The sequence below is a fragment of the Carcharhinus amblyrhynchos genome, chromosome 27 (assembly GCF_965287045.1).
Source record: "Carcharhinus amblyrhynchos chromosome 27, sCarAmb.v2.hapA, whole genome shotgun sequence".
NCBI lineage: Eukaryota > Metazoa > Chordata > Chondrichthyes > Carcharhiniformes > Carcharhinidae > Carcharhinus > Carcharhinus amblyrhynchos.
In genome coordinates, this window is record NC_137350.1 from 41,028,990 (window position 1) to 41,054,529 (window position 25,540).

At 43.1% G+C, this 25,540-nt stretch overlaps 1 protein-coding gene across 2 annotated transcripts in view; it reads right to left on the reverse strand.

Moving 5' to 3' along the window:
• The window catches only part of LOC145359049 (zinc finger protein Aiolos-like), a 126,863-nt gene that overhangs the window by 29,426 nt on the left and 71,897 nt on the right, over positions 1–25,540 (reverse strand). Inside the window, exon 5 of one of the 2 annotated variants that reach the window (XM_080213408.1) lies at positions 8,813–8,929. In XM_080213408.1, coding sequence (XP_080069534.1) covers positions 8,813–8,929 — 117 coding nt within the window. Of the gene's footprint in view, positions 1–8,812; positions 8,930–25,540 lie in introns of those variants that run through there. The other variant, XM_080213409.1, reaches the window with a different exon arrangement.

Genomic DNA, 25,540 nt, shown 5'->3' on the forward strand with positions numbered 1-25,540 from the left:
ACTGAGGGAGAATTTAGCACGGTCAATGCACCTCACCGGCACGCCTTTCAGACTGCGGGGAGGAAACTGGAGGAAAACCCACACAGACACGGGGAGAACATGCAGACTCTGCACAGACAATGCCCCAAGCTGGGAATCACTTCCTGGTGCTGTGAGGCAACAGTGCTAACTGCAGAAGCGATAGTCCCACGAGGTAAAACTTTATCACACAGTGAGTGGTTAGGAGTGCAGTGCCTGAGATTGTGGTGGTGGACTGATTCATTCAAGACATTAAAAAGGGAATTGGAATATTATTTAAAAAGACAAAATGTTGGGCCCAAGACGGGGGAGTAGTACTCGGTAAATTAATCCTGCGGAAAGCTGATGCAAACACGATGGGCGGAATGGCCTCCTTCTGTGCGGTAACCATTCTGTGAAAACTGTGAAGATGGTTTAATTTCATGTGTTTTGCCTTCAGTCTAGAAAACATGCTCACCTGACCTTGAAATAAACCACAGTTTATTAATGAACTGGTACATTTTGAAGCAACGTAATGAACAAATTTTCCTGCCACAATCATCATTATTTGGTGTCCAGATTTGTCAGATGTACAATGATGAAAAAATACCAGGTTCAACCACCTAGGCTGAGCACAAGTAAAGGAAAATGCTCATTTCCTGTTGAGATGTGTAATGTGGTTGGCTCGTGATAGAGGGATGTGCACAGAGGTAGATTATTTTGCAATCACAACTGCCTATCTGATTAACAATGATTATTATCAGAGGCAGCTGGGATCCTCTGATAATGATTGCATAAAAAGAAACTTGTTTGATTTCAGGATATGTTTGTGACTGACAGCTGCAGTAGGAAACGGCTGCTGTGTGTGTGTGTGTGTGTGCTGGAATGTCACACTTTGAAATACTTTGTACAAACGTTCCATTGCCTGTCAATATTTTAATTTGTGAATTTGGTTTTTTTGAAAATGATTGAAGTGGACAATGAGTGACAGGCTGCCTGGGATAACTGGGACTCTTCTAATTTTGAAAGTAATATAGCCCCATTCTTACTGAATTCAGTGCCTCCTTGAGAAAAAAAAAACTTCCTCTGAAATTCGCCCCCTTCCTTCTTCGGAAAGTCCACCTGCCACTTGGTGTTTGCCCAAAGTGAAAACATCTCAAATCAGGTATTTTCATATTCCTTTAAAATTGTTCCACATGATTTTTATCCCACGGGAATGACGCACTTTGGTTCATTACACATTCTCCACAATAGCTTCTGCAACATAGTTCATGTATTTTGGTCCCTGAGAATGGAGGGAGTGTGCACCAGGGGTTCTCAGTGTTGTGAGGGTTAGAAATCTGGCATCCCACATTGTGCTGAGGGGGCAGCGAAAAGATAAAAAGCACAGAACTCATGAAGAATAACAAACCAAACAATTCTTGGGAAGTTAGGTACTTTTAGACACAGTTTCTTTTTCAATGATTTCAGCAGCAACTTTGCACCACCACCACTGAGTGGTTTACTAGGTTATTTCAGAGGGCAATTAAAGAGTCAACCACATTGCTTTGGGTCTGGAATCGCATGTAGGCCAGACCGGGTAAGGACAACAGATTTCCTTCTCTAAAGGACATTAGTTGGACTATGAAGAGAGACTAAATAGACTGGGTCTGTACTCGTTGGAGTTTAGAAGGATGAGGGGGGGGTCTTACAGAGACGTATAAGATAATGAAAGGGATGGATAGGGTAGAGGTAGAGAGATTCTTCCCGCTCAGAAAGGACAGTAGGACTAGAGGGCACAGCCTCAAGATGGGGGGGGGGAGCAGTTTAGAACGGAGTTGAGGAGGAACTTCTTCACTCAAAGGGTGGTGAATCTCTGGAATTCTCTGCCCGTTGAAGTGGTGGAGGCTGCCTCGCTAAATATATTTAAATCACGGGTAGATAGGTTTTTGGTAGGCAAGGGAATTATAGGTCATGGGGAGAGGGCGGGAAAGTGGAACTGATCCACTTCAGATCAGCCATGATCTTATTGAATGGCGGGGCAGGCTCGAAGGGCTAGATGGCCTACTCCTGCTCCTATTTCTTATGTTCTTAGTGAACCAGATAGATTCTAAGTACTTTAGTCTGTTTATGTTCAAGAACTGAATAGTGCTTCCACTTCTCCAGCATTCCATTTACTTTCCTTGAAAAGTATAAAATAATCCTGTTATCTGACACAGAATTCATCTTCCATGTGCAGATTTTGTTCTCCGACACAGTCTTTCACATCCCCCTCACTCATAAAATTGAACTTGCCAATTCATATCTAAATCACCAGGTAATCCATCTCAGTTATGGCATTGTTGGTTAAAATATTAGGAAAACTATTCTTCTTAAAAGAGTGGAATCTTTTATATCCACCTCAGGGGGGCAAACTGGCCTTTGGTTTAATTTAACGTTGCATTCAGGACTATTAATCCAGAAACTTAGCTAATGCTCTGGGGACCTGGGTTCAAATCTCATCAGGACAGACAGTGGAATTTAAATTCAATAAAAAATATCTGGAATTAAGAATCTGCGGATGACCATGAAACCATTGCTGATTGTCGGAAAAACCCATCTGGTTCACTAACATCCTTTAGGGAAGGGAATCTGCCGTCCTCACCCTGTCTGGCCTACACGAGACTCCAGAGCCACAGCAATGTGGTTGACTCTCAACTGCCCTCAGGCAACAAGGGATGGGCAATAAACACTGGCCCAGCCAGCGATGCCCATGTCCCACGAATGGATGAAAGAAAAGTGCAATTCTGAATTGTCAGTCTAGATTATGTGCTCAAATCCTGAAGCTTCAAGTGGGGTTCAAACCAATGACATTTTCACTGAGAGAGAGCACAATGCTACCACTGAACCAAAGCTGACACAGCACTCCACAAAGTTCCTGCTATTTTGAATTTTCATCCTGTAATTCTTCTGCGCTCCAGATATCCTATTCTATGCACTCTTACTCCACACCCAAGAATTTGACATGAATAAGTTTTACATCGTAAGAAATTTAATCCACAATAAATTAATCAAAATTAGTGCTACAGCCAATACCTTTTGTTATATAGATAACCTGACCTAAAATGGGCTAATTTTATGGGTCACTGCTGCTGGCGGGGAAGGGGGGGTGGGGAGGGCACCACTCACCCACTGAGTTTGATGGAAATATGACCAGTGTCCATAATTTTATGAACTTGTTTGGCAAACTATAGCAGTTCATATGTCAGAAGCATGAGATCACACCAGCTACACACTCTCAATGTGACCACTTTATATGTGAGCTCAATGCTACATGGTCAGCATTTCCATACATACTGCGATGAGGGCTGGAATTTTCTGGCCATTCGCGCTGGCCGGATTCTCTGGTTCAGGTTCAGGATCTACCAAAGGAATCAAGCCGAAGGCGAAAGAATTGCTCAGTCTGTGGCAATCTTATAAAGGTTGGCATAACATTGTGAGTTTGGTGAGTCCATGGAAGATACTCTTCAAAATAGTCTAATTTGTGCTCCCCAAAATGAGCTATCCGAAGAGGATTGCTCGCTGAGCATGCTTTACTGTAAAGACAGCAGTGGAAATTGCCTTGTCGATGGAACTAGCTGCTAAAGTGTCTTCACATTTTGGTGCAGGAATAAGAATGTTGGGAATTGTCCATAAAAAGTCAAAACAGCAACAAGCGTATCACAAATGTGCCAAAATGGGCCATTCAGTGAGTGAATGCTGGAGCAAGGAGAGTCAATTCAACAATTGTGGCAAAATGGGTCACACTGCAAAAGCTTATTGGGTTCGACCAGCTTCCCCTGGGAAGAATATTCAGAAGAACACTCTGGGTATCTTCAAGAAGAATAAATTGCGTTCTACAAAGAGAATTTATAACATGGAAGAATTACGACTGTGAAGAAGAGAAGAGGATCTCCAACAGAATCTCTGACCAATGCAGGGTGAATCACATAGATTCTGGTGATTCTAAAGTTAAGTGGACAACCTATTAGGATGGAGTTTGGTACAGGTGCCACTCTATCTTTAATTCCTGAGAGTACATACCAACAAAAGCTGAAGCATCTTCCTTTAAAACCAGATGATATGATTTTAAGGACACACACGGAAGAGATCTTACCATTGAAAGGTTAAATCATGGTCAATAGTGAGTGATGACAATAGACCAGTCGATGCCAAACCAGACCCTATGGCACCTTCTTGATAAATACAAGAGTGTTTTCAAAGAGACACTTGGCTCAATGAAGGGACTTCAAGTGAAACTAAAGGTAAAACCTAATAGTCAACCAAAAAGTTTCAAAGAAAGAGCGGTGCTATATGCAATTCAGCCCAAGGTTGAAGAAGAATTAGTATGAATTATTAACACTGCTGTGTTAGAGCCGGTTACGATGAGTGACTGGGCTATCCCCATCATACCTGTCATGAAACCAAATGGTCAGTTCGTATTTGTGGTGATTTAAAAACAACCACAAATCCAATGTTGTGCACTGATCAATATCTGCTTCCTTTAATTGAAGATTTGTTTGCTGTGTTATCAGGGAGGTAGAAGTTCATCAACTTTGATCTTTTATAAACATATTTACAGATGAATGTACCCACTGAATCTCAACTATTGTTTACCTCGTTACTCATAAAGGTCTTCTTCATTATAAAGGATTTACTTTTGGAATAACACCTGCTCCAGTCCGATTCCAAAGATCAATGGATCAAATTTTATGTGGTCTCTCTGGTGTACAATGTTACCTGGATAATATTCTGATTAGAGTCCAGTGAACAGAGCACTTGAATAATTTCATAGAATAACTACAGTGCAAAAGAAGGCCATTCAGTCCATTGGGTCTGCACCAACACTTTACAGAATATCTTACCCAGGCCCTCTGCCCTGCCCTATACCTGTAATCTCACACATTTACCATGACTAATCCACTTAATCTGCAAAGGACTGGAATAACTCAGTAAGCTTCTCAATAAGCACAGGAACAACAGCTTTATAGATCTCTGCGGGTATGGCATCTGCCCCTGGGGCTTTGCCACTGGATAGCTGGCTGACAGCTTTCGTGACTTTGGCTACTACTGGTGGGTTATCCATGGCGCTGTTGATATCAACCTGGGGAATCCTGTCTTTTGCCTCATCGTTAATAGATGACAGTCGATTGAGGACGACTTTGAAGTGTTCAGCCCATCTCTGCAGGATCTGAACCCTCTCTGTAATGAGAGTTGTACCATCTGTACTCAGGAGGGTGGAACTCCTGAGAGATTGAGGTCCGTAGGGGGTACTGAGGGCTTCATAGAACCGTTTCAAGTTGTTTCTGTCAGCGTATCCCTGTATTTCCCTTGGCGCTTAGCCAGACATTCTGCATTTTATGCAGTTTATTCTGGACTGTCATGCGAGAACTGGGAAAAGCATTTTTCTTGGCAGCTTCAGAGACAGTAGAGTATGAAGAACAATATCAAGCTGCTAGATGGGAAGCGAGGACAAAACAACACTCACTTCAAGAAGGATATCGAGTGTTAGCTAGTGAAAAATGGGCTCCAGCCACAGTTTTAGCAAAAACAGGTCCAATTTCTTACATGGATCAAACCAAAGATGAATTAGTTTAGCGACACCATGCTGATCAATTATTGAAAGCTTGAAATGATTTCTCACAGTCATCTCCAGAAGCACCAACCTCTTTAGTCCCTTGTGTTGTGAATACTATGACAGGAGAGTTAGTTGAATCTGAGTTGCCTGATGATTGTGTTTATGTTACTATCATAGAATCCCTACAGTGCAGAAGGAGGCCATTCAGCCCTTTGAGTGTACACCGACCACAATCCCACCCTGGTCCTATTCCCATAATCCCACATATTTCCACTGCTAATCTCCACCCCGACACTAACGGGCTACTTATCATGGCCAATCGACCTAACTCACACATCCTTTGAGTGTGGGAGGAAACCAGAGCACCCGGAGGAAATCCACACAGGCACAGGGAGAACGTGCAGACTCCGCACAGACAGTGACCCAAGGCCGAGAACTGAACCCGGCTCCCTGGCACTGTGAGGCAGCAAAGCTAACCACTGTGTCACCATGCTGCCCAATGCTATACCTTGTGAGAATGATGAAGAATTAGTTTCAAGAGAAGAAGTGTCTACTGAAGTTCCGAATCATAATTCTAGGGTCAAAGACAGCCAGATTCCAGAACATTATATATAACCAAAGAGGAATAGACGCTCTCCTGATTGACTTTCTTATTGACTGCGCAGTGACTAATGACTGTGTCGACAGTATTACTGATCCTGTGTACAACATCGTAGTAACTTGTTGCCATGACCACAAAATAAAGTGGAAGGGGTGTAGCGGCACAATTCTTTAAGAGTAGGTCACATGATTGGATGGTGATGTCACTGGGATGTTTCAAAGGCTCTGCTTTTAGTTACAGTGTCTGTTATGTGCAGAGAACATCTCTTTCAATAAACCTGTTGTGTGGTCCTTTGAATCTATGTGTGCAAACTGTGGAGGGAATTCTTGGCACCTCATGCCGATGGGATTCTCCAGTCATGTTGGCAGCACATATTCTCCCACAAGTTTCACGGCACATGTGGGGTGACATGTGACAGCGTGTCACATGTGCCATGAAACACCCCACATGTCCCATTGCTGTCAATCCCAGTGATAGCAATGGGAAACCTGCCATCAGCAAACAGCATGCCACCTCCCGCTGCCGAGAAAGATGCGGCTGGAGAATTCCTCATGGCTTTTTCTTCTCATTTAAAACCCACAATCCCTAACATAATTAGGCCATTCCACTGTTGTTGTGAATATTTTATTTATCACATCAACACTAGCAACCTGTAAGTTTAACATAGTAAAGGCACATCAGGGGAGCTTTGTCAAACAAAATGTGACTCTGAGACACTTTAGGTGATATTAATGCAAATGACCAGCTACCGTTTAGAAGACTCAAACAACCTCAGTGCTCGTCCAATCGGTGTTCAACATGGAGGAGGACCAATTCATCAGCTGGGGGGACGGTGGGGGTTGGTGCTCAACAACAGGAGTTTAGATGCCCATGCCATGAGACTTCATGGAGACCAAGATTGATGTTTAAGACTCCCTGGACAACTCCCCCCAACCGTTCAGCATTGTGCCACACCTGCTGGCTCTGTCCTGCTGGTGTGCCACGCCCGGTGATGGTGATTAAGCTTAACGGAAGAGAGGTTAAAAAAAAGCAGGGAGATTTAACTTGAGATTTCCAGAGCTACCCATAGTGAAGCAATTAAAATTAGGGATGTTCAAGAGGTTAGGAGGAGGTTCTAAGAATAGGGGGGCGGTTGAGGCCTTGGGGAAACAATGAACATAGAACATTACAGCACAGTACAGGCCCTTCAGCCCTCAATGTTGTGCCGAGCTATGTTCGAACCCAAGATCAAGCTATCCCACTCCCTATCATTCTGGAGTGCTCCCTGTGCCTATCCAATAACTGCTTGAAAGTTCCTAAAGTGTCCGACTCCACCATCACAGCAGGCAGTGCATTCCACACCCCAACCACTCTCTAAGTGAAGCATCTACCTCGGACATCCCTCCAATATCTCCCACCATGAACCTTATAGCTATGCCCCCTAGTAACAGCTATATCCACTTGAGGAAATAGTCTCTGCACATCCACTCTATCTATCCCCCTCATCATCTTATAAACCTCTATTAAGTCGCCTCTCATCCTCCTCCACTCTAAAGAGAAAAGCCTCAGCTCCCTCAACCTTTCCTCATAAGACCTACCCTCCAAACCAGGCAGCATCCTGGTAAATCTCTTCTGCACTCTCTCCAATGCTTCCACATCCTTCTTATAGTGAGGTGACCAGAACTGCACACAATATTCCAACTGTATAGTTGCAGTATAACCCCACGGCTGTTAAACTCAAACCCCCTGTTAATAAACGCTAACACACTATAAGCCTTCTTCACGGCTCTATCCACTTGAGTGGCAACCTTCAGGGATCTGTGGATATGAACCCCAAGATCTCTCTGTTCCTCCACATTCCGCAGAACCCTGCCATTGACCCTGTAATCTGCATTCAAGTTTGTCCTACCAAAATGAATCACCTCACACTTATCAGGGTTAAACTCCATCTGCCACTTTTCTGCCCAGCTCTGCATCCTATCAATGTCTCTTTGCAGCCTACAAGTGCCCTCCACCTCATCCACTACTCCACCAATCTTGGTGTCATCAGCAAATTTACTAACCTACCCTTCAGCCCCCTCTTCCAAGTCATTGATAAAAATCACAAATAGCAGAGGACCCAGCACTGATCCCTGTGGTACACTGCTGGTAACTGGCCTCCAGTCTGATAATTTTCCCTCCACCACCACCCTCTGTCTTCTATGAGACAGCCAGTTATTTATCCAATCAACCAAATTTCTTTTTATCCCACATCTCCTTACTTTCTTCATGAGCCTACCATGGGGAATCTTCTCAAATGTCTTACTAAAATCCATGTATATGACATCAACTGCTCTACCTTCGTCTACACTTCTTTCTGTGAATTCCATGGCCAGGTGACCTGCTTTGGGCTGGCCGAAAGATAAATGTTGGTCACTGAAAGAACTCCTTGCTTTTTTTCATATCAACTCGAGAGATTTAACAGCAATTCTGACAATGCAACATAAGGAAGGTTTTCTTTAATGTGTTGGGCTAGAGAAAAAAATACATTGTTATGTGGAGCTCATATTACTTTACAAGATTCATTCTTCAATTGCCACTCGACAGAGAGCTGTATAAGTTTCTTTTTAGAAACTTCAACTAATTTTTTTTGAAAATATATAAATATATATTTATCTCACCCGGAGCACTGAGAGCTGTACTCTCCAGGTAACTGTGGCAACGATCCTTGTGCTCTTCAAGGGAGCTGCGCTGTTTATAACTGCGTCCGCAGAAGCTACACTTGTAGGGCTTATCAACTGTAATGAGAACATGCAAATAGTGAGACATCTCACAGGAATACAAGGTAAACACATGCGAGTACAAGAGCTATTATTAGCAGCAATATTTTTAAGGTCTAGTCAGTTTAAGTGTAAATAGTAATTGTGGCGTATATAACAGTCGCCTGTTTATGTTAATAAAAATATCACAGAGAGAATTAAGTGTGACATCCAAACACAACCACTTTGGCCCTCTGCCTTACATTCAAGAGGCAAGAGTTTAATCTGTTGAAGTTATGTTCGCTTCGTTCAATGGCAGCTTTACAAGGCCAGAACCATAATCATTTGGCCAATATCTATTCAGCCAGCAAACTTGCCATTTCAGCAAACCATAAAACTTCTTCATTTGTCTCTATGTCAGATTTCTTGTCATTTGGACTCTGGGACCCAGATGTCCATGAGTGAGCTGCCAACCTTTACATTTTTTAACCCACTCTCACTAAATCTGTCCGTCCAACTTTATCCAGAATATTTTTTGTTAATTGATTCGCAGGATATGGTGGCACTGGGGCAAGGTTAACATTTATTACCCACCCCAGGCTGTCCTGAGAAGTTATCCTTTGTAATTTATATCCACATTGGGATGGTGCTTTTGAAGTGATGATATGTCCCTAACATGTTGCCCACAAGGGAGCCAGTACACAACAGAGTGCAAGATGATCATCTTTAATCCAGAAACTTTCAAAACCACTTAATTCCCTTCCATTGCAGTTTATGCCCATTTTGGAACAAGAGGAGGAGGCCATTCAGTCTCCTTAGTTGTTCTACTGTTCAGTTAGGTCATGGATGATTGATGTCTCAGCTCTTATTTATCCGCTTTTGCTTGATGTCTCAAGACATCCTGACCCAACAACATTCCATTAGTGGACAGCAAGTTCCAGATTTATCCTCCTGATTGGATGGTAGGTTATTTCCTGATTTTATTCCTAAATATTGCATTTACTCATTGATAACAAACATCTAGTTCACTGTTGTAGATGGAAAGAATTTAGTTGCTGTGAGATATTAGGGAGAATCTTATTTGCAAAGCAGTTTTGTCCAACTGGTCTACGTTCCAAGTAGTTGTGTATCACCAGCGCAAGCCCATTGGGCTGAATGGCCTATCTCTACGCTGCAACAATTTATAATTATGCAGTCTTATCCGTCGAGCAGGCAAAAAGCAACTTAAAGACCAGTTTTGAAAATTATTTTCTCACAAAATGAGGGTATCCTCGCAGCTGTAAAGACATTTATAGCAAGCTCACTGAAGAGACGAACTTATACTTTTGACCTTTGATCCTTCTGATGTTATCACATGACAATGTTCCCCTCTCGTTTGGGATAATCAGACTTTCTCTCATGCCAGGTAATAGGATATCCCAATACATTCTCATCAATAACCACACAAGTTTGGAACTCAGCACTGTTTTGCTGGGGAGGTGGTGGCATAGTGTCACTGGACTAGTAATCCAGAAGGCCCAGGTTACTACTATGGGGACACAGGTTACAATCCCATCATGCCAGGGTGGGTCTGCAGCAGGTGTGGGGGAACAACATATATGTAAGCCTGATGGAACTCGTCCTCACCAATCTCTCTGTCCATGAAAGTATCAGTCATAGAGACCATCACTTTAGCTTATGAAGAGAGACTGAATAGACTGGGCCTGTACTCGTTAGAGTTTAGAAGGCTGAGGGGGGGTCTTATAGAGACTTACAAGATAATGAAGGGGCTAGATAGGATAGAGTAGAGAGATTCTTTCCGCTTAGAAAGGAAAACAGAACTAGATGGCACAGCCTCAAAATAAGGGGGCGGGGGGGCAGTTTAGAACGGAGTTGAGGAGGAACTTCTTCACTCAAAGGGTGGTGAATCTCTGGAATTCTCTGCCCGTTGAAGTGGTGGAGGCTATCTCGCTAAATATATTTAAGTCACGGGTAGATAGGTTTTTGATAGGCAAGGGGATTAAGGGTTATGGGGAGAAAGCGGGAATGTGGAACTGATCCACTTCAGATCAGCCATGATCTTATTGAATGGCGGGGCAGGCTCGAAGGGCTAGATGGCCTACTCCTGCTCCTATTTCTTATGTTCTTATCACACAGACTTGTGAAGTCAAAGTCCTGCCTTCCTAATGATGATACTTGCCACTGTGTTGTGCGGCACTCTCATTGCGCTAAATGGGATCGATTTTGAATATATCTAGCAACTCAAAACTGAGCATCCATAAAGCATTGTGGGCCATCAAGAATTGTATCCAACCATAATCTGTCAGTTCAGGCCTTTACATATCTCCCACTGTACTATCCTTGTTAAGCTAAGCTCAATGAAGAGGCAGGAGGGCATGCCAAGAGAAACACCAGCTGTCAACCTAGTGAAGATACAACACAGGACTACTTGAATGCCAAACAGATAAAGCAGCATGAAATAGACAGAGCTAAGCAATCCAACAACCAACCGAACAGATCTAAGCTCTGAGTCCTGCCACATCCAGTTGTGAATTGTGGTCAACAATTAAACAACAAGGAGAGGAAGTTCCACAAATATCCCTATTAATGATGGGAGAACCCAGCACATCAATACAATGGAAAAGGCTGAAGCATTTGCAACCATCTTCAGCCAAAAGTGCCGAGTGGATGATCCATCTCAGCCTCTTCCTCAGATTCTGAACATCAAAGTTGCCAGTCTGCATTCTATTTGATTCACTCTAAGTGAGAGCACTGGGTACTGCAAAGGTTATGGACTTTGACAACTAGCTGAGTCCCTACCCAAGCTATTCCAGTACAGCTACAAAACTGGCATCTACCTGGCAATATGGAAAATTGCCCAGTCCACAGAAAGCTGGAAAATCCAACAAGACCAATTACTGTCCCATTAATTTACTCTTGATCATCTGAAAAATGTTGGAAGGGATTGTCAACAGTGCTATCATGCACTGTTACTCAGTAATAATCTGCTCACTGACGAGCAGCTTGATCATCAGATCAGAGCCTTGAGCCAAGTCCTGGTCTCAAGTTTCTAGTCTGACTAAGATTGGATGCTTGAAGTGAATGTTGCTGGCTTGTTCAGTTGTGTGTTTAAGAGTCCTGTGGTTTCAAATTATCTGTGTGAGTTGATAAGGCTGAAATCTATCATACAAGAGGGCTGACTTACTACTACAAGGTTTCCTTTTACTGCAAGTATCAGAATGGAATCAGAATGAAAGCGTCCAAAATGGATGTAATTCAGCACAATTAGAGGGCTTGATGGAACCTATGTGTGTCACACATGAGCAAAGTTTCACATCTCTACCAGAAATTTCTTTTGCTACATTAACCACAACTTAAAAAATCAAACAGAGAGCACATTCAGGACAAGTCCCATACCAGACTGAACATGCTGTTGTGGACACTTGCAGATTGCCACATTGTCAAAATGGCAATTTGTAGACAATTCAAATGGGGCCACAGCATATCTCAGTACAACAATATTAAAACAATGGTTGATCAATGATGTCCATTGGTCATGGACAAAAGGCCAGTTGACAGTCTCCAACTCCAGTTTTATTTGCCAGCTCATCATTTTATTCTTCAGTCAGCCATTCTTTAATTTGAGAAACACAGATGAAGAACATCACTAAGTGAAAGGTCCAACGTGGATGATGGCAGTAAGGAGAAACCGATATAAACTACTCGTTACATGAAGAGGTGTGCAAGACTATACATTGGAAGAACATAAAAAATAGGAGCAAGGTAGGCCATTCAGCCCTTCTAGCCTGTTAAACCGTTCAATGGGATCACGGCTGATTTTCCACTTTTCAGACCATTTTCCTGCACTAACCCTATATCCCTTAATGTTTTTAATACCTTGATCATACTCAATGACTAAGCCTCAACAGCCCTCTGGGCAGAGAATTCCAAAGATTCACCACCCTCTGAGTGAAGACATTCCTCCCAATCTTTGTCCTAAATGGCCTGTCCCTTATTCACAGACTGGTTCTCCTGATTCTAGACCTCCAGCTAGGAAAATGTACCTTTTTGAATCCTGTAAGAATTCTGCATTCTTCATTGAGATTACCACTCATTCTTCTTAATTCCAGATAATAAAGACCCAATCTATTTAATCGTTCCTCTTAGAGCAATCCCTCCATCCCAGGAATTAATTTAGTGAACCTCTGTTGTTCCCTCTGGATGGCAAGTATATTGTTCCTTACATAAGGAGATAAAAACTACACATGATACTTTGGGTGATCTCTCACCAAATCTTTACACAACAGCAGCAAAACATCTATACTCAAATCTCTTGCAAAAGGCCAACATACCATTGACCTTCTTAATTGCTTGCTGTATCTGCATGTTAATTTTCAATGGCTCATGAACAAAGACACCCAAATTCCTTTGAAGTTTAATACTTTCCAGCCTCTCACTCTTTAAGAGCTATTCCTTCCTCTTCTTCCAACCAAAGTGGATAGCCTCTCCTTTCTCCGCATTGTATTCCATTTGCCACATTTTTGCTCACTCACTTAGCATTTCCAAATCCCTTTGAAGCATCTTTGCATTCTCCTCACAACTCACACTTCCAGCTAGTTTTGTATCATTTGCAAACTTGTAAATATGGGTAAGGTTCTCTGACCGTTCATGCCAATGGGATTCTCCCGTACTGCTACCGTGAACGGAGATGTGGTTGAGCACCAAATTCTCAGTTCACTCTGGCAGTGGAGCGTGAATGGCTGGAGTATTCGGCCATTAAAAAGAACAAAGAAAATTACAGCATAGGAACAGGCCCTTCGGCCCTCCAAGCCTGTACCGACCATGCTGCCCGACTTAACTAAAACCCCCTACGCTTCCAGGGACTGTATCCCTCTATTCCCATCCTATTCATGCACTTGTCAAGATGCCTCTTAAACGTCACTATTGTATCCGCTTCCACTACCTCCCCCAGCAACGAGTTCCAGGCACTCACCACTCTCTGTGTAAAAAAATCTGCCTCGTACATCTCTTCTAAACTTTGCCCCTCATACCTTAAATCTGTGCAACTGAGTAATTGACTCTTCCATTCTGGGAAAAAGCTTCTGACTATCCACTCTGTCCACGCCTCTCATAATCTTGTAGACTTCTATCAGGTCTCCCCTCAACCTCTGTCACTCCAGTGAGAACAAACCAAGTTTCTCCAATCTCTCATGAAGCTAATGCCCTCCATACCAGGCAACATCCTGGTTAATCTTTTCTGTACCCTCCCTAAAGCTTCCACATCCTTCTGGTAGTGTGGCGACCAGAATTGAACACTATATTCCAAGTGCAGCCTCACTAAGGTTCTATAAAGCTGCAACATGATTTGCCAATTTTTAAACTCAATACCCCAGCCAATGAAGGCAAGCATGTTGTACGTCTTCTCCACCTGCACTGCCACTTTCAGTGACCTGTGTACCTGTACACCCGGATCCCTTTGCCTAGCAATACTCTAAAGAGTTCTGCCATTTACTGTATATTTCCTATCTGTATTAAACCTTCCAAAATGCATTACCTCACATTTGTCCGGATTAAACTCCATCTGCCATCTCTCCGCCCAAGTCTCCAACTGATCTATATCCTGCTGTATCCTCTGATGCTCCTCGTCGCTATCCGCAAATCCACCAATCTTTGTGTCATCCGCAAACTTACTAATCAATCCAATTACATTTTCCTCCAAATCATTTATATATATTACAAACAGCAAAAGTCCCAGCGCTGATTCCTGAGGAACATCACTTGTCACAGCCCTCCGTTCAGAAATGCATCCTTCCACTGTTACCCTCTGCCTTCTTTGACCAAACCAGTTCTGTATCCACCTTGCCAGCTCACCTCTGATTCCATGCAACTTCATCTTCTGCACCAGTCTGCCATGAGTGACCTTGTCAAAGGCCTTACTGAAGTCCATGTAGACAACATCTACTGCCCTACCCTCATCAATCATCTTCGTCACTTCCTCGAAAAACGCGATCAAATTCATGAGACACGACCTCCCCTTCACAAAACCATAGAGTCATAGAGGTTTACAGCATGGAAACAGGCCCTTCGGCCCAACTTGTCCATGCTGCCCTTTTTTTTAAACCCACTAAGCTAATCCCAATGGCATGCATTTGACCCATATCCCTCTATACCCATCTTACCCCTGTAACTGTCTAAATGCTTTTTAAAACACAAAATTGTACTCGCCTCTACTGCTACTTCTGACAGCTTGTTCCAGACACTCATCACCGTCTGTGTGGAAAAACTGCCCCTCTGGACACTTTTGAATCTCTCCCCTCTCACCCTAAACCTATACCCTCTAGTTTTAGACTCCCTCCCTTTGAGAAAAGACATTGACCATCTAGATGATCTGTGCCCCTTATTATTTTATAGACCTCTGTAAGATCACCCCTGCAGAGAAAAAAGTCCCAGTCTATCCAGTCTCTCCTTATAACTCAATCCATCAAGTCCCAGTAGTAAATCTTTTCTGCACTCTTTCTAGTTCAATAATATCCTTTCTATAATAGGGTGACCAGAATTGCACACAGTATTCCAAGTGTGGCCTTCCCAATGTCTTGTCAACAAGACGTCCCAACTCCTGTTTTGACCAATGAAACCCAGCATGCTAAATGCCTTTTTCACCACTCTGTCCATCTGTGACTCCACTTTCAAGGAGCTATGAACCTGTACCCCTAGATTTCTTTGTCCTGTAACTCTCCCCAACACCCTACCATTAACTGAGTAAGTCCTGCCCTGGTTCAATCTACCAAAATGCATCACCTCACATTTATCTAAATTAAACTCCATCCTTCATTTGCCTCTCACTAATACGTCCACTTATTTCCATGTGGGAATAAATCCTGACTTGAAGAATCCTCTTCAATAATTACCCTACTACTGATGTAAGGCACACCAGCCTGTAATTACCTGGATTATTCTTGCTACCCTTCTTAAACTAAGGAACAACATTGGTTATTCTCCAATCCTCTGGGACCTCCCCTGGACACAATAAAATGTCTGACAACACCAGGTTTTAGTCCAACCGATTTATTTGATAATACTCACAAGCTTTCGAGGGGACTGCCTCTTTTTACTGTGTTTACGCCAGTCCAACGCCGGCATTCCCACATCATGACCTCCCCTGGAGCCAGTGAGGATACAAAGATTTCTCTCAAGGCCCCAGCAATTTCCTCCCTTTTCTCTCTCAGTATTCTGGGGTATATCCCATCAGGCCCTGGTGACTTGTCTGCTTTAATGTTTCTCAAGAGCCCCAACACCGCCTCCTTTTTTATCTCAATTTGACTCAAACTTTCTACACATCCTTTCCCAAGCTCATCATCCACCAATTCCTTCTCTTTGGTGAATACTGACACAAAGTACTCATTTAATACCTCGCCCATTACCTTTAGTCCCCATATCCAAATCATTGATATACATTGTACAATGTTGGAGCCCAAACACTCAACATTGCCGTACTTCACTAGTCAGTCAGCCAACCTGAAAATGCCCTATTTATTCCTAATCTCTATTTTCTGTCCATTAACCAGTTCTTAATCCATTCCATTATATTCTTCCAGTTCTAAGTGCTCCAATTTTATCAACCTTCTGTGTGGGATCTTTCTGAAAATCTAAATATATCACATTAACTGTTCCCCCCTTATCTATCCTGCTAGTTACATCCTCACAAAACTCCAACTGATGTGTTAAACATAATTTTCCTTTTCTAATCTATGTTGACTCTGTCCAATCTCCAAGCATCCTTTTATTATATTCTTCATTATAGTTTCTAGCATTTTTCATATTCCTGATGTCAGATTAACAGTTCTATAATTCCTCATTTTCTCTCCTCGTCCTTAATGAGGTTATATTTGCTAATTTCCAATCTACAGGAACCACTCCAGAGTCTACAGAATTTTGAAAAACTGCCACCAATGCATCGCCTACTCTGCAGCAACGCCTTTCAACACTGAGATGTAGATCAGCCGCTCCAGGGGATATACGTCTAGTACTTTTTTAAACTAATATTAATAGCTTGCCATTCCTCGTTTACACTGTTCCTTGATTAATTCTGGGATGTTTTTAGTACTCCCCCCCCACCCCCGAGACAGATGCAATTTGTTTAGTTTCTCTGTTATTTCCTTATTAGAAATTCTTCTGGCTCCACTTGCAATAAGCCCATATTTGCTTTTGCTAATCTGTTCCTTTTTTACATACCTATAGAAGCTTTCAGAGTCTGGTTTAACACTAATTTACACTCGAATTCTATTTTCCTTTTCTTAATATTTTTCTTGATTCTGCTTTGCAGAATTCTGAAATATGCTCAATTCTCAGGCCTTTTTTGGCCAACTTTATTCACCTCTTCCTTTGATCTAATACAATCCTTGATTTGTTAGCCATGATTGGAACACTTGCTTTTTTATTTGCATTATTGGAATGATCTTTGTTGCAAACAATGGTTTAAATGTTAGCCATTGCCTGTTTACTTTCATACCTCAGTTTCCCAAACAGCAAAAGCTAACTTGCCCCTCATAGTTTCCTAGATTTAGAACTTTAGTCTCTGATTGAATTATATCACTTTCAAACTGGTGTAAAATTCCATCGTATTATGACCACTTTTCCCCAAAGGATTTTTTACAAGATGATCAATTAGCCTTTTTTTCATTGCACAATACTAGATCTAAAACAATCCAGTTAGATTATCAATGCACTACTATAGAAACTCATCTCACATACATTCCAACAATTTGTCCATTATTACTATTTAGGTTCATGCAGTCTATTTGCAGATTGAAATCCCCCCATTTCTGTATTACCCTTGTTGCACACACCTCTACTTTCCTGATGTATACTGTGATTTACATCATCACTGCAGTTTGGTGGCCCATAAACACCTTCCACCAATGTTTTCTAACTCTTGCTGTTTCTTATTTCCACTGATTACATGCGTTGATCTTTAGGACAAAGGTCATCTCTCATGACAGTACTGATACCCTCCTAATTAACAGAGCTATCCCATCACCTTTTTGCCAATTTCTGTCCTTCCTGAATGTCACATACCCTTCGATATTCAGGTCTCAGCTTTGCATTCCTTGTAGCCATGTGTCTATAATGGCTATCTATGAATCTGAATTATCTGTTTTGTTGCAAATATCACAAGCATGCAGATACAGAGCCATTCATTCAGTACTTTTACTGCTTTTGTAAACTCTGGCCTTATCAGCTGCCATGCTCTTAAGTTTGCCTCGCTGTTCCTTGCTGTCACACACTCATTATCTTCATAGCTGCCTTGATCTATTGATTTGTCATTTCCCTTTAATTTGCTCAACCTTCCCCAGCATGATTCCTTCTTCCTTTATTTAGTTGGCAGTTAGGGCAGTGGTATGCTCCTCCTGCCAGATGTGCGAAATCAGGGAGCAATCATGTCTCCCTGACAATTTTGTCTGCAAGAAGTGTGACCAGCTGCAGCTCCTTACAGACTGCAGTGTTCAGTTGGAGCAGCAGCTGGACACACTGTGGAGCACACAGGAGGCAGGGAGTATGATAGACACTAGTTACAGGGAGGTTGTCACACCACAGGTTCAGTCAGGTAGATGGGTGACTGCCAGGGGAGACAGACAGGTAGTGCAGGAGTCTCCTGTGGCTATTCCCCTTTCAGATAGATATACTGTTTTGGATACTGTTGGGATAGCCTCTCAGGAGAAAATTTCCTGAGAGGATATTTTCCTCTCAGAAAATATCTGCAGCCAGGCTTGTAGCATAACTGGTTCTGCTGTAGAGTCGGGCAAAGAGCAAGCCAGCAGTAGTAATAGGGGACTCGCTAGTTAGAGGCACAGACAGGCGTTTCTGTGGCCATGATCGAGACTCCAGGATGATGTGTTGCTTCCCTGTTGCCAGGGTCAAGAACCTCTCTGAGCGCGTGCAGGACATTCTTATGGGGAGGGTGAGCAGCCAGAGGCTATTGTACAAATTGGTACCAACAACATAGGTAGAAAAAGGGATGAGGTCCTGAAGTGTGAATATAGTGAGTTAGGCAGCCCTGTCTACCTCCTTTATTATGCGACTTGCAGGATTCCCACACGATTCAGATGAAGTCTGTCCCAACACTATAGCCCCCAATTTCCCTAGTACTGGTGCCAGTGACCCACAAGCCAGAACCCATGTACATCACACCAGCCTTTGAGCCACACATTAATCTCTCTAACTTTATTTACTGTATGCCAACTAACACATGGCTCAGGCAAAGGGATTACTACATTTGAAGGTCTGCTTTCTGGATCTTAATTTAGTGACTAGTTCCTCGTCCTCGCTATGGAGCACCACTTTCCTAGTTCTATCTGTTTGGTACTTACATGGATCATGACAGCTGGATCTTTGCCGTCCAACTGCAAATTTCTCTCCAGCTCTGAGGAGATGATTTGACCCCTATCATTGGGCAGACAGCACAGCCCTCTGGATTCTTGCTCCTGGCGAAAGAGAATGGTGTCTATGTCCCTGACTGTACTGCCCTCTACTATCACTACATTTCTTTTAACTCCTCTACTTGAATGGTTTCCTATGTCAGTTTCCATGGTCAAGATGCTCATTTGCACTGAGACCTCATTCTTTCCCATAAAGTGATGATAGTAGGCAGTTGTTATAGAAAGATATAGGTTTTATGTTTCTGTAGCATATTTAAAATTTCAGCTTTATTCTACAGGCAATCTGGAAAACATTCCGCTCAAGGATTGTAAAAGCAAATTAATAACTCATTTCAGCTCAGAATTTGTTACTTTGATAGTTAGTGGACTTATGTTTACACAAAATATTCCTTGGAAAGTTTATTAAAAGGGTCATGTGATAATGTGGCTAATATGCAGTGATATGTGTTTATTTAAAAGTGATGTTGATCTATGCGTGAATAGGGTTTATTTGGAACTGGAACAGTGATAAGCTAGAAAGTAAAATTGCTTTCTTCAATTTTTAAATATTTGTTCAACTGTTAATGGTTAAGCTGCTTCACTTGTTAGTGTTATATTTAAATTGTGATATTAAATAAAGTTTGTTTTATTATAAAAGACCCCCACTTTGTCAGTGGAATCACTCCTGCAGAGAAATAGCCTATTCTCACATTTATGTCAAAAAGTAAAACTGTTGGGTCTGCTCTGGCTCCTTGGGGTCCAGCACCCTAACAATACAAATTTCAAACGTTTCAGCCTTGTTGGGTCAATTCCCCCTTTTTCAATTCCCTTACCTACCTGTCTCAGTCACATCTTCCTGTCCCTAACCACTGACCAAATCTGATGGCCCTAACTTAAGCAATGCCACTGCCTTCTGGAACAAAGGTAACTTTCTGCCCCCCTGGTGGTTACAATGGCAATAAGAAGTCTCACAACACCAGGTTAAAGTCCAACAGGTTTATCTGGTAGCAAACACCACTACCTTTCGGAACGCTGTTCCTTCGTCAGGTGAGTGGGGAGTTCCGATCAGAAAAACGTTTGTGATTGGAACTCCCCATTCACCTGATAAAGGAGCAGCGCTCCAAAAGCTAGTGCCGTCTGCTATCAAATAAACCTGTTGGACTTTAACCTGGTGTTGTGAGACTTCTTGGTGTGTTTACCCCAGTCCATAGCTGGTATCTCCACATCATGGTTACAATGGCTGCAGTTCAGCCTCCAGCTCAATAACTCTGAGCCTAAGCTCCTCCAGCCAAAGTCACTTGCTATGGATGCAGCTGCCATGGATTGCAGTGACATCCAAGAGTTCCTTCATGTTGGAGCCATGACACACCATCAACCCTGCCAGCTTTATGGTGTTAATTAAATAAACGTACTCAGTTAATCCCTGTTTACCTTTGTCACCAAACTTCCTCGCTCATCAAACTCCCGACCAGGTCCATTCAAAATAATACACAATGCAGACTTCCCTGTACATTGCTTCCTCCCTTACTCACCCTGTGTCCATCCTAACCTCTTCCTGGGTGCATTACCAGCCATGATGTGGAGATGTCAGCGTTGGACTGGGGTAAACACAGTAAAAAGTCTGACAACACCAGGTTTAAGTCCAACCGATTTATTTGATAGTAAACTCACAAGCTTTCGGGGTTTGCCCCTTCGTCAGGTGAATGGAGAGTTCTGGCCTCAGACAGAGCATATAAAGCACAGACAGTTTACAGATTACTGATTAGAATGCGAATCTTTACAACTAACCTGCTGTTCAAGTCTTAAAGAGGCCGGCAATGTGAGTGGAAAGAGCATTGCGCACAGGTTAAAGAGATGTGTATTGTCTCCAGACAGTACAGTAAGTGAGGTTTTGCAAACCCAGGCAAGTCACAGGGGTTACAGATAGTGCGACATGAACCCAAGATCCCTGTTGAGACCGTCCTCATGTGTGCGGAACTTGGCTATCAGTCTCTGCTCAGCGACTCTGCGCTGTCGTGTGTCGTGAAGGCCGCCTTGGAGAACACTTACCTGAAGGTCAGAGGCCGAATGCCCGTGACCACTGAAGTGTTTGCCAACAGGAAGGGAACAGTCTTGCCTGGTAATTGTCGAGCGATGTTCATTCATCCATCGTTGTAGTGTCTGCATGGTCTCCCCAACGTACCATGCTTCGGGACATCCTTTCCTGCAGCGTATCGGGTAGACAATCTTGGCCGAGCTGCAGGAGTATGTACCGTGTACCTGGTGGATGGTATTCTCACGTGATGATGTCATCCGTGTCGATGATCCGGCATGTCTTGCAGCGGTTGCTGTGGCAGGGTTGTGTGGTGTGGTCACTTCAGGAGAACAGTGACCACAACACCACACAACCCTGCCACAGCAACCTCTGCAAGACATGCCGGATCATCGACACGGATGACATCATCACATGTGAGAATACCATCCACCAGGTACACGGTAAATACTCTTGCAACTCAGCCAACATTGTCTACCCGATACGCTGCAGGAAAGGATGTCCCGAAGCATGGTACATTGGGGAGACCATGCAGACACTACAACGATGGATGAATGAACATCGCTCGACAATCACCAGGCAAGACTGTTCCCTTCCTGTTGGCAAACACTTCAGTGGTCACGGGCATTCAGACTCTGACCTTCGGGTAAGCATTCTCCAAGGCAGCCTTCACGACACACGACAGCGCAGAGTCGCTGAGCAGAGACTGATAGCTAAGTTCCGCACACATGAGGACGGCCTCAACCAGGATTCATGTCGCACTATCTGTAACCCCTGTGACTTGCCTGGGTTTGCAAAACCTCACTTACTGTACTGTCTGGAGACAATACACATAGGACATAGAACATTACAGTGCAGTACAGGCCCTTCGGCCCTCGATGTTGCGCCGACCAGCAGAACTCTAATGACCCTCTAACCTAAACTATTCCAATGTTATCCATATGCCTATCCACTGACCATTTGAATGCCCTTAAAGTTGGCGAGTCCACAACTGCTGCAGGCAGGGCATTCCACGCCCTTACTACCCTCTGAGTAAAGAACCTTCCTCTGACATCCGTCCGAAAATTACCACCCCTTAATTTAAAGCTACGTCTCCTTGTGTTAGCCATCACCATCCGAGGTAAAAGGCTCTCACTGTCCACCCTATCATCTTGTATGCCTCAATCATCTTTGATCATCTTGTATGCCGCAATCAGGTCACCTCGTAACCTTCTTCTCTCCAATGAAAATAACCTCAAGTCCCTCAGCCTTTCCTCATAAGACCTTCCCACCATACCAGCCAACATCCTGGTAAACTTCCTCTGCATCCTTTCAAATGCCCCCACATCTTTCTCATAATGCGGCGACCAGAACTGTACGCAATACTCCAAGTGTGGCCGCACCAGAGTTTTGTACAGTTGTAACATGACCTCACGGCTCCAAAATTCAATCCCTCTACCAATAAAAGCTAACACACCGTACGCCTTCTTAACAACCTTATCAACCTGGGTGCCAACTTTCAGGGAGCTATGCACATGTACACCGAGATCTCTCTGCTCGTCAACACTACCAAGAGTCCTTCTATTAGCCCTATATTCTGTACGCCTGTTATTCTTACCAAAGTAAATCACCTCACACTTTTCTGTATTAAACTCCATTTGCCACCTCTCAGCCCAGCTCTGTAGCTTATCTATGCCCCTCTGCAAACTGTAACATCCATCCTCACTGTCTACAACTCCTCCAACTTTGGTGTCATCAGCAAATTTACTAATCCATCCTTCTACACCCTCATCTAGGTCATTTATAAAAATGACAAACAGCAGTGGCCCCAAAACAGATCCCTGAGGTACACCACTTGTAACTGAACTCCAGGTTGAATATTTCCCATCAACCACCACCCTCTGTCTTTTATCAGCTAGCCAATTCCTGATCCAAACTGCTAAATCACCCTCAATCCCATGCATCTGCATTTTCTGCAGTAGCCTACCATGGGGAACCTTATCAAACGCATTGCTAAAATCCATATACACCACGTCAACTGCCTTACCCTTATCCACCTCTTTGGTCACCTTTTCAAAAAAACTCGATAAGGTTTGTGAGGCAAGACCTACCCTTTACAAAACCGTGTTGACTATCCCTAATCAATTTATTTCCCTCTAGATGATTATAAATCCTATCCCTTATAATTCTTTCCAAAACTTTGCCCACAACAGAAGTAAGGCTCACTGGTCTATAATTTCCAAGATGGTCTCTACTCCTCTTCTTGAACAAGGGGACAACATTTGCTATCCTCCAGTCTTCTGGCACTATACCTGAAGCCAATGACGACATGAAGATCAAAGTCAAAGGCTCTGCAATCTCCTCCCTAGCCTCCCAAAGAATCCTAGGTAAATCCCATCCGGCCCAGGGGACTTATCTATTTTCACACTCTCAAGAATTGCCAACACCTCCTCCTTATGTACCACAACCCCGTCTCATCTACATCTCTTTAACCTGAGCTCAGAGCTCCTTCCACTCACATTGTCGGCCACTTTAAGACTTGAACAGCAGGTTCGGTGTAAAGATTCGCATTCTAATCAGTAATCTATAAACTGTCTGTGCTTTATATGCTCTGTCTGAGGCCAGAACTCTCCATTCACCTGACGAAGGGGGTAACCTGAAAGTTTGTGAGTTTACTATCAAATAAATTGGTTGGATTAAACCTGGTGTTGTCAGACTTCTTACTGCATTACCAGCAGCAGCCACTGCTCTCAGTGGCACTACTGGCCTCTGATTGGCCACCCGTTCTCAGTGGGTGGGATTTCAGTAATTTCCTACGAGAAAGGGGTTAAATTCTTCATATTTCGTTGAAGGCCTGCTATGTAATACAGGGTGGAAAACCTGTCTCCTGCATATGCAAATTTAAGATATTTTTAAAAACTGACCCTTTTCTTCAGGAACCACAGAGAGAGCTACTCCTGCTTTCTATTACCGAAGACCAAACACTTCAGAGACACTCTAGACCATCCTGCCACCAGCTACCTCTGGAAACCTCACTAGAGTCAGCACAGGGGATGTTAGACAGATACAAAGCCAAAAGCTCTCAGTTAAAGTTTATCTATCAGTCACAAGTAGGTTTACATTAACACTCCAGTGAAGTTACTGTGAGAATTCCTTTAAGGCCTGATGTTTATTCAATGTGGAAAATCTGGCATAGAGGTACATCTTAGAAACTGATTAAAGATTTTATTCCCTGCATTGTCCTCACCTGCTCATAAGCAGCAGCTGACTGTGCAAACTGTCACTCTTCAGGGCAGACAAATTACAGCTGGCCAGCCTCACCAGGGTTATTTTCAGGATTACAGTGAATTAGACTACCTTCCAGCACCTCACTATCCACTATTTTGTGACCTTGCATCTTTGAGGCATTCCTACCTTTAGCTAGGACAACTATTGACGGTCCTCAGTCATCAGACACTTCTGCCAAATCCCACGCACACAAGTATGTGTGCTTATTTTTATTAAATTAAAATACTACACAAAATAAACCTAGTGTCTTACAGCAAGTTAATGGGGTACATTTGTAGCTAATAAGTAATCCTGCATAAGCTAATGCAGCTAAAAGATGAGTTATGTCTTTAATTAGTTTTTACCATGCTGTTGTTGAGCCACTCTTCAGAATTGCGACATATTGGAGCATGAGGGCATCATACAGGATGCACAAGGAGAGCCAGCTCCAGTTCCTCTCCTGAATGCAGCAGGGTCACTCCTCTTCCACTGTCTGCCTGGAAAGGCCCGAGGATCTTTCCATTAATTTTCACTAAAAATGCTTTCCCAGAGGCTGGGGCAAGAGATGTTTCAAAATAAGGTATCTGGTTCAGATTGAAAGCTAGATTGTCCACTATTAAACTGGATGAATAGTTAACAATCTTCAATATAACCTTAAAACCTAGGTACGCATTCAATCTGTGAGGTAGACTTTATGTCCTGTGCTTAACCTGAAGGTGCTCTATCCAAGCACTGGTGTGAGTCGGAACATAGTTTCTCCTGATACGGCCAATCTGGCACCAATCCAAGATAGTGGCCACTGCCAAGCCACAGAGACAACTCAATGATTCATGCAGCTACCATAGGTACATATAAGGTAGGAGAACACCTTCTGCTAAATAGACTGACTGAGTCCCATCCTGAAAGCAGTGATATCCCCCCAAAAAGCAGGTTGCTGTACACACAGCAACTGCTCTGACATGTCCTGATACTGGATTC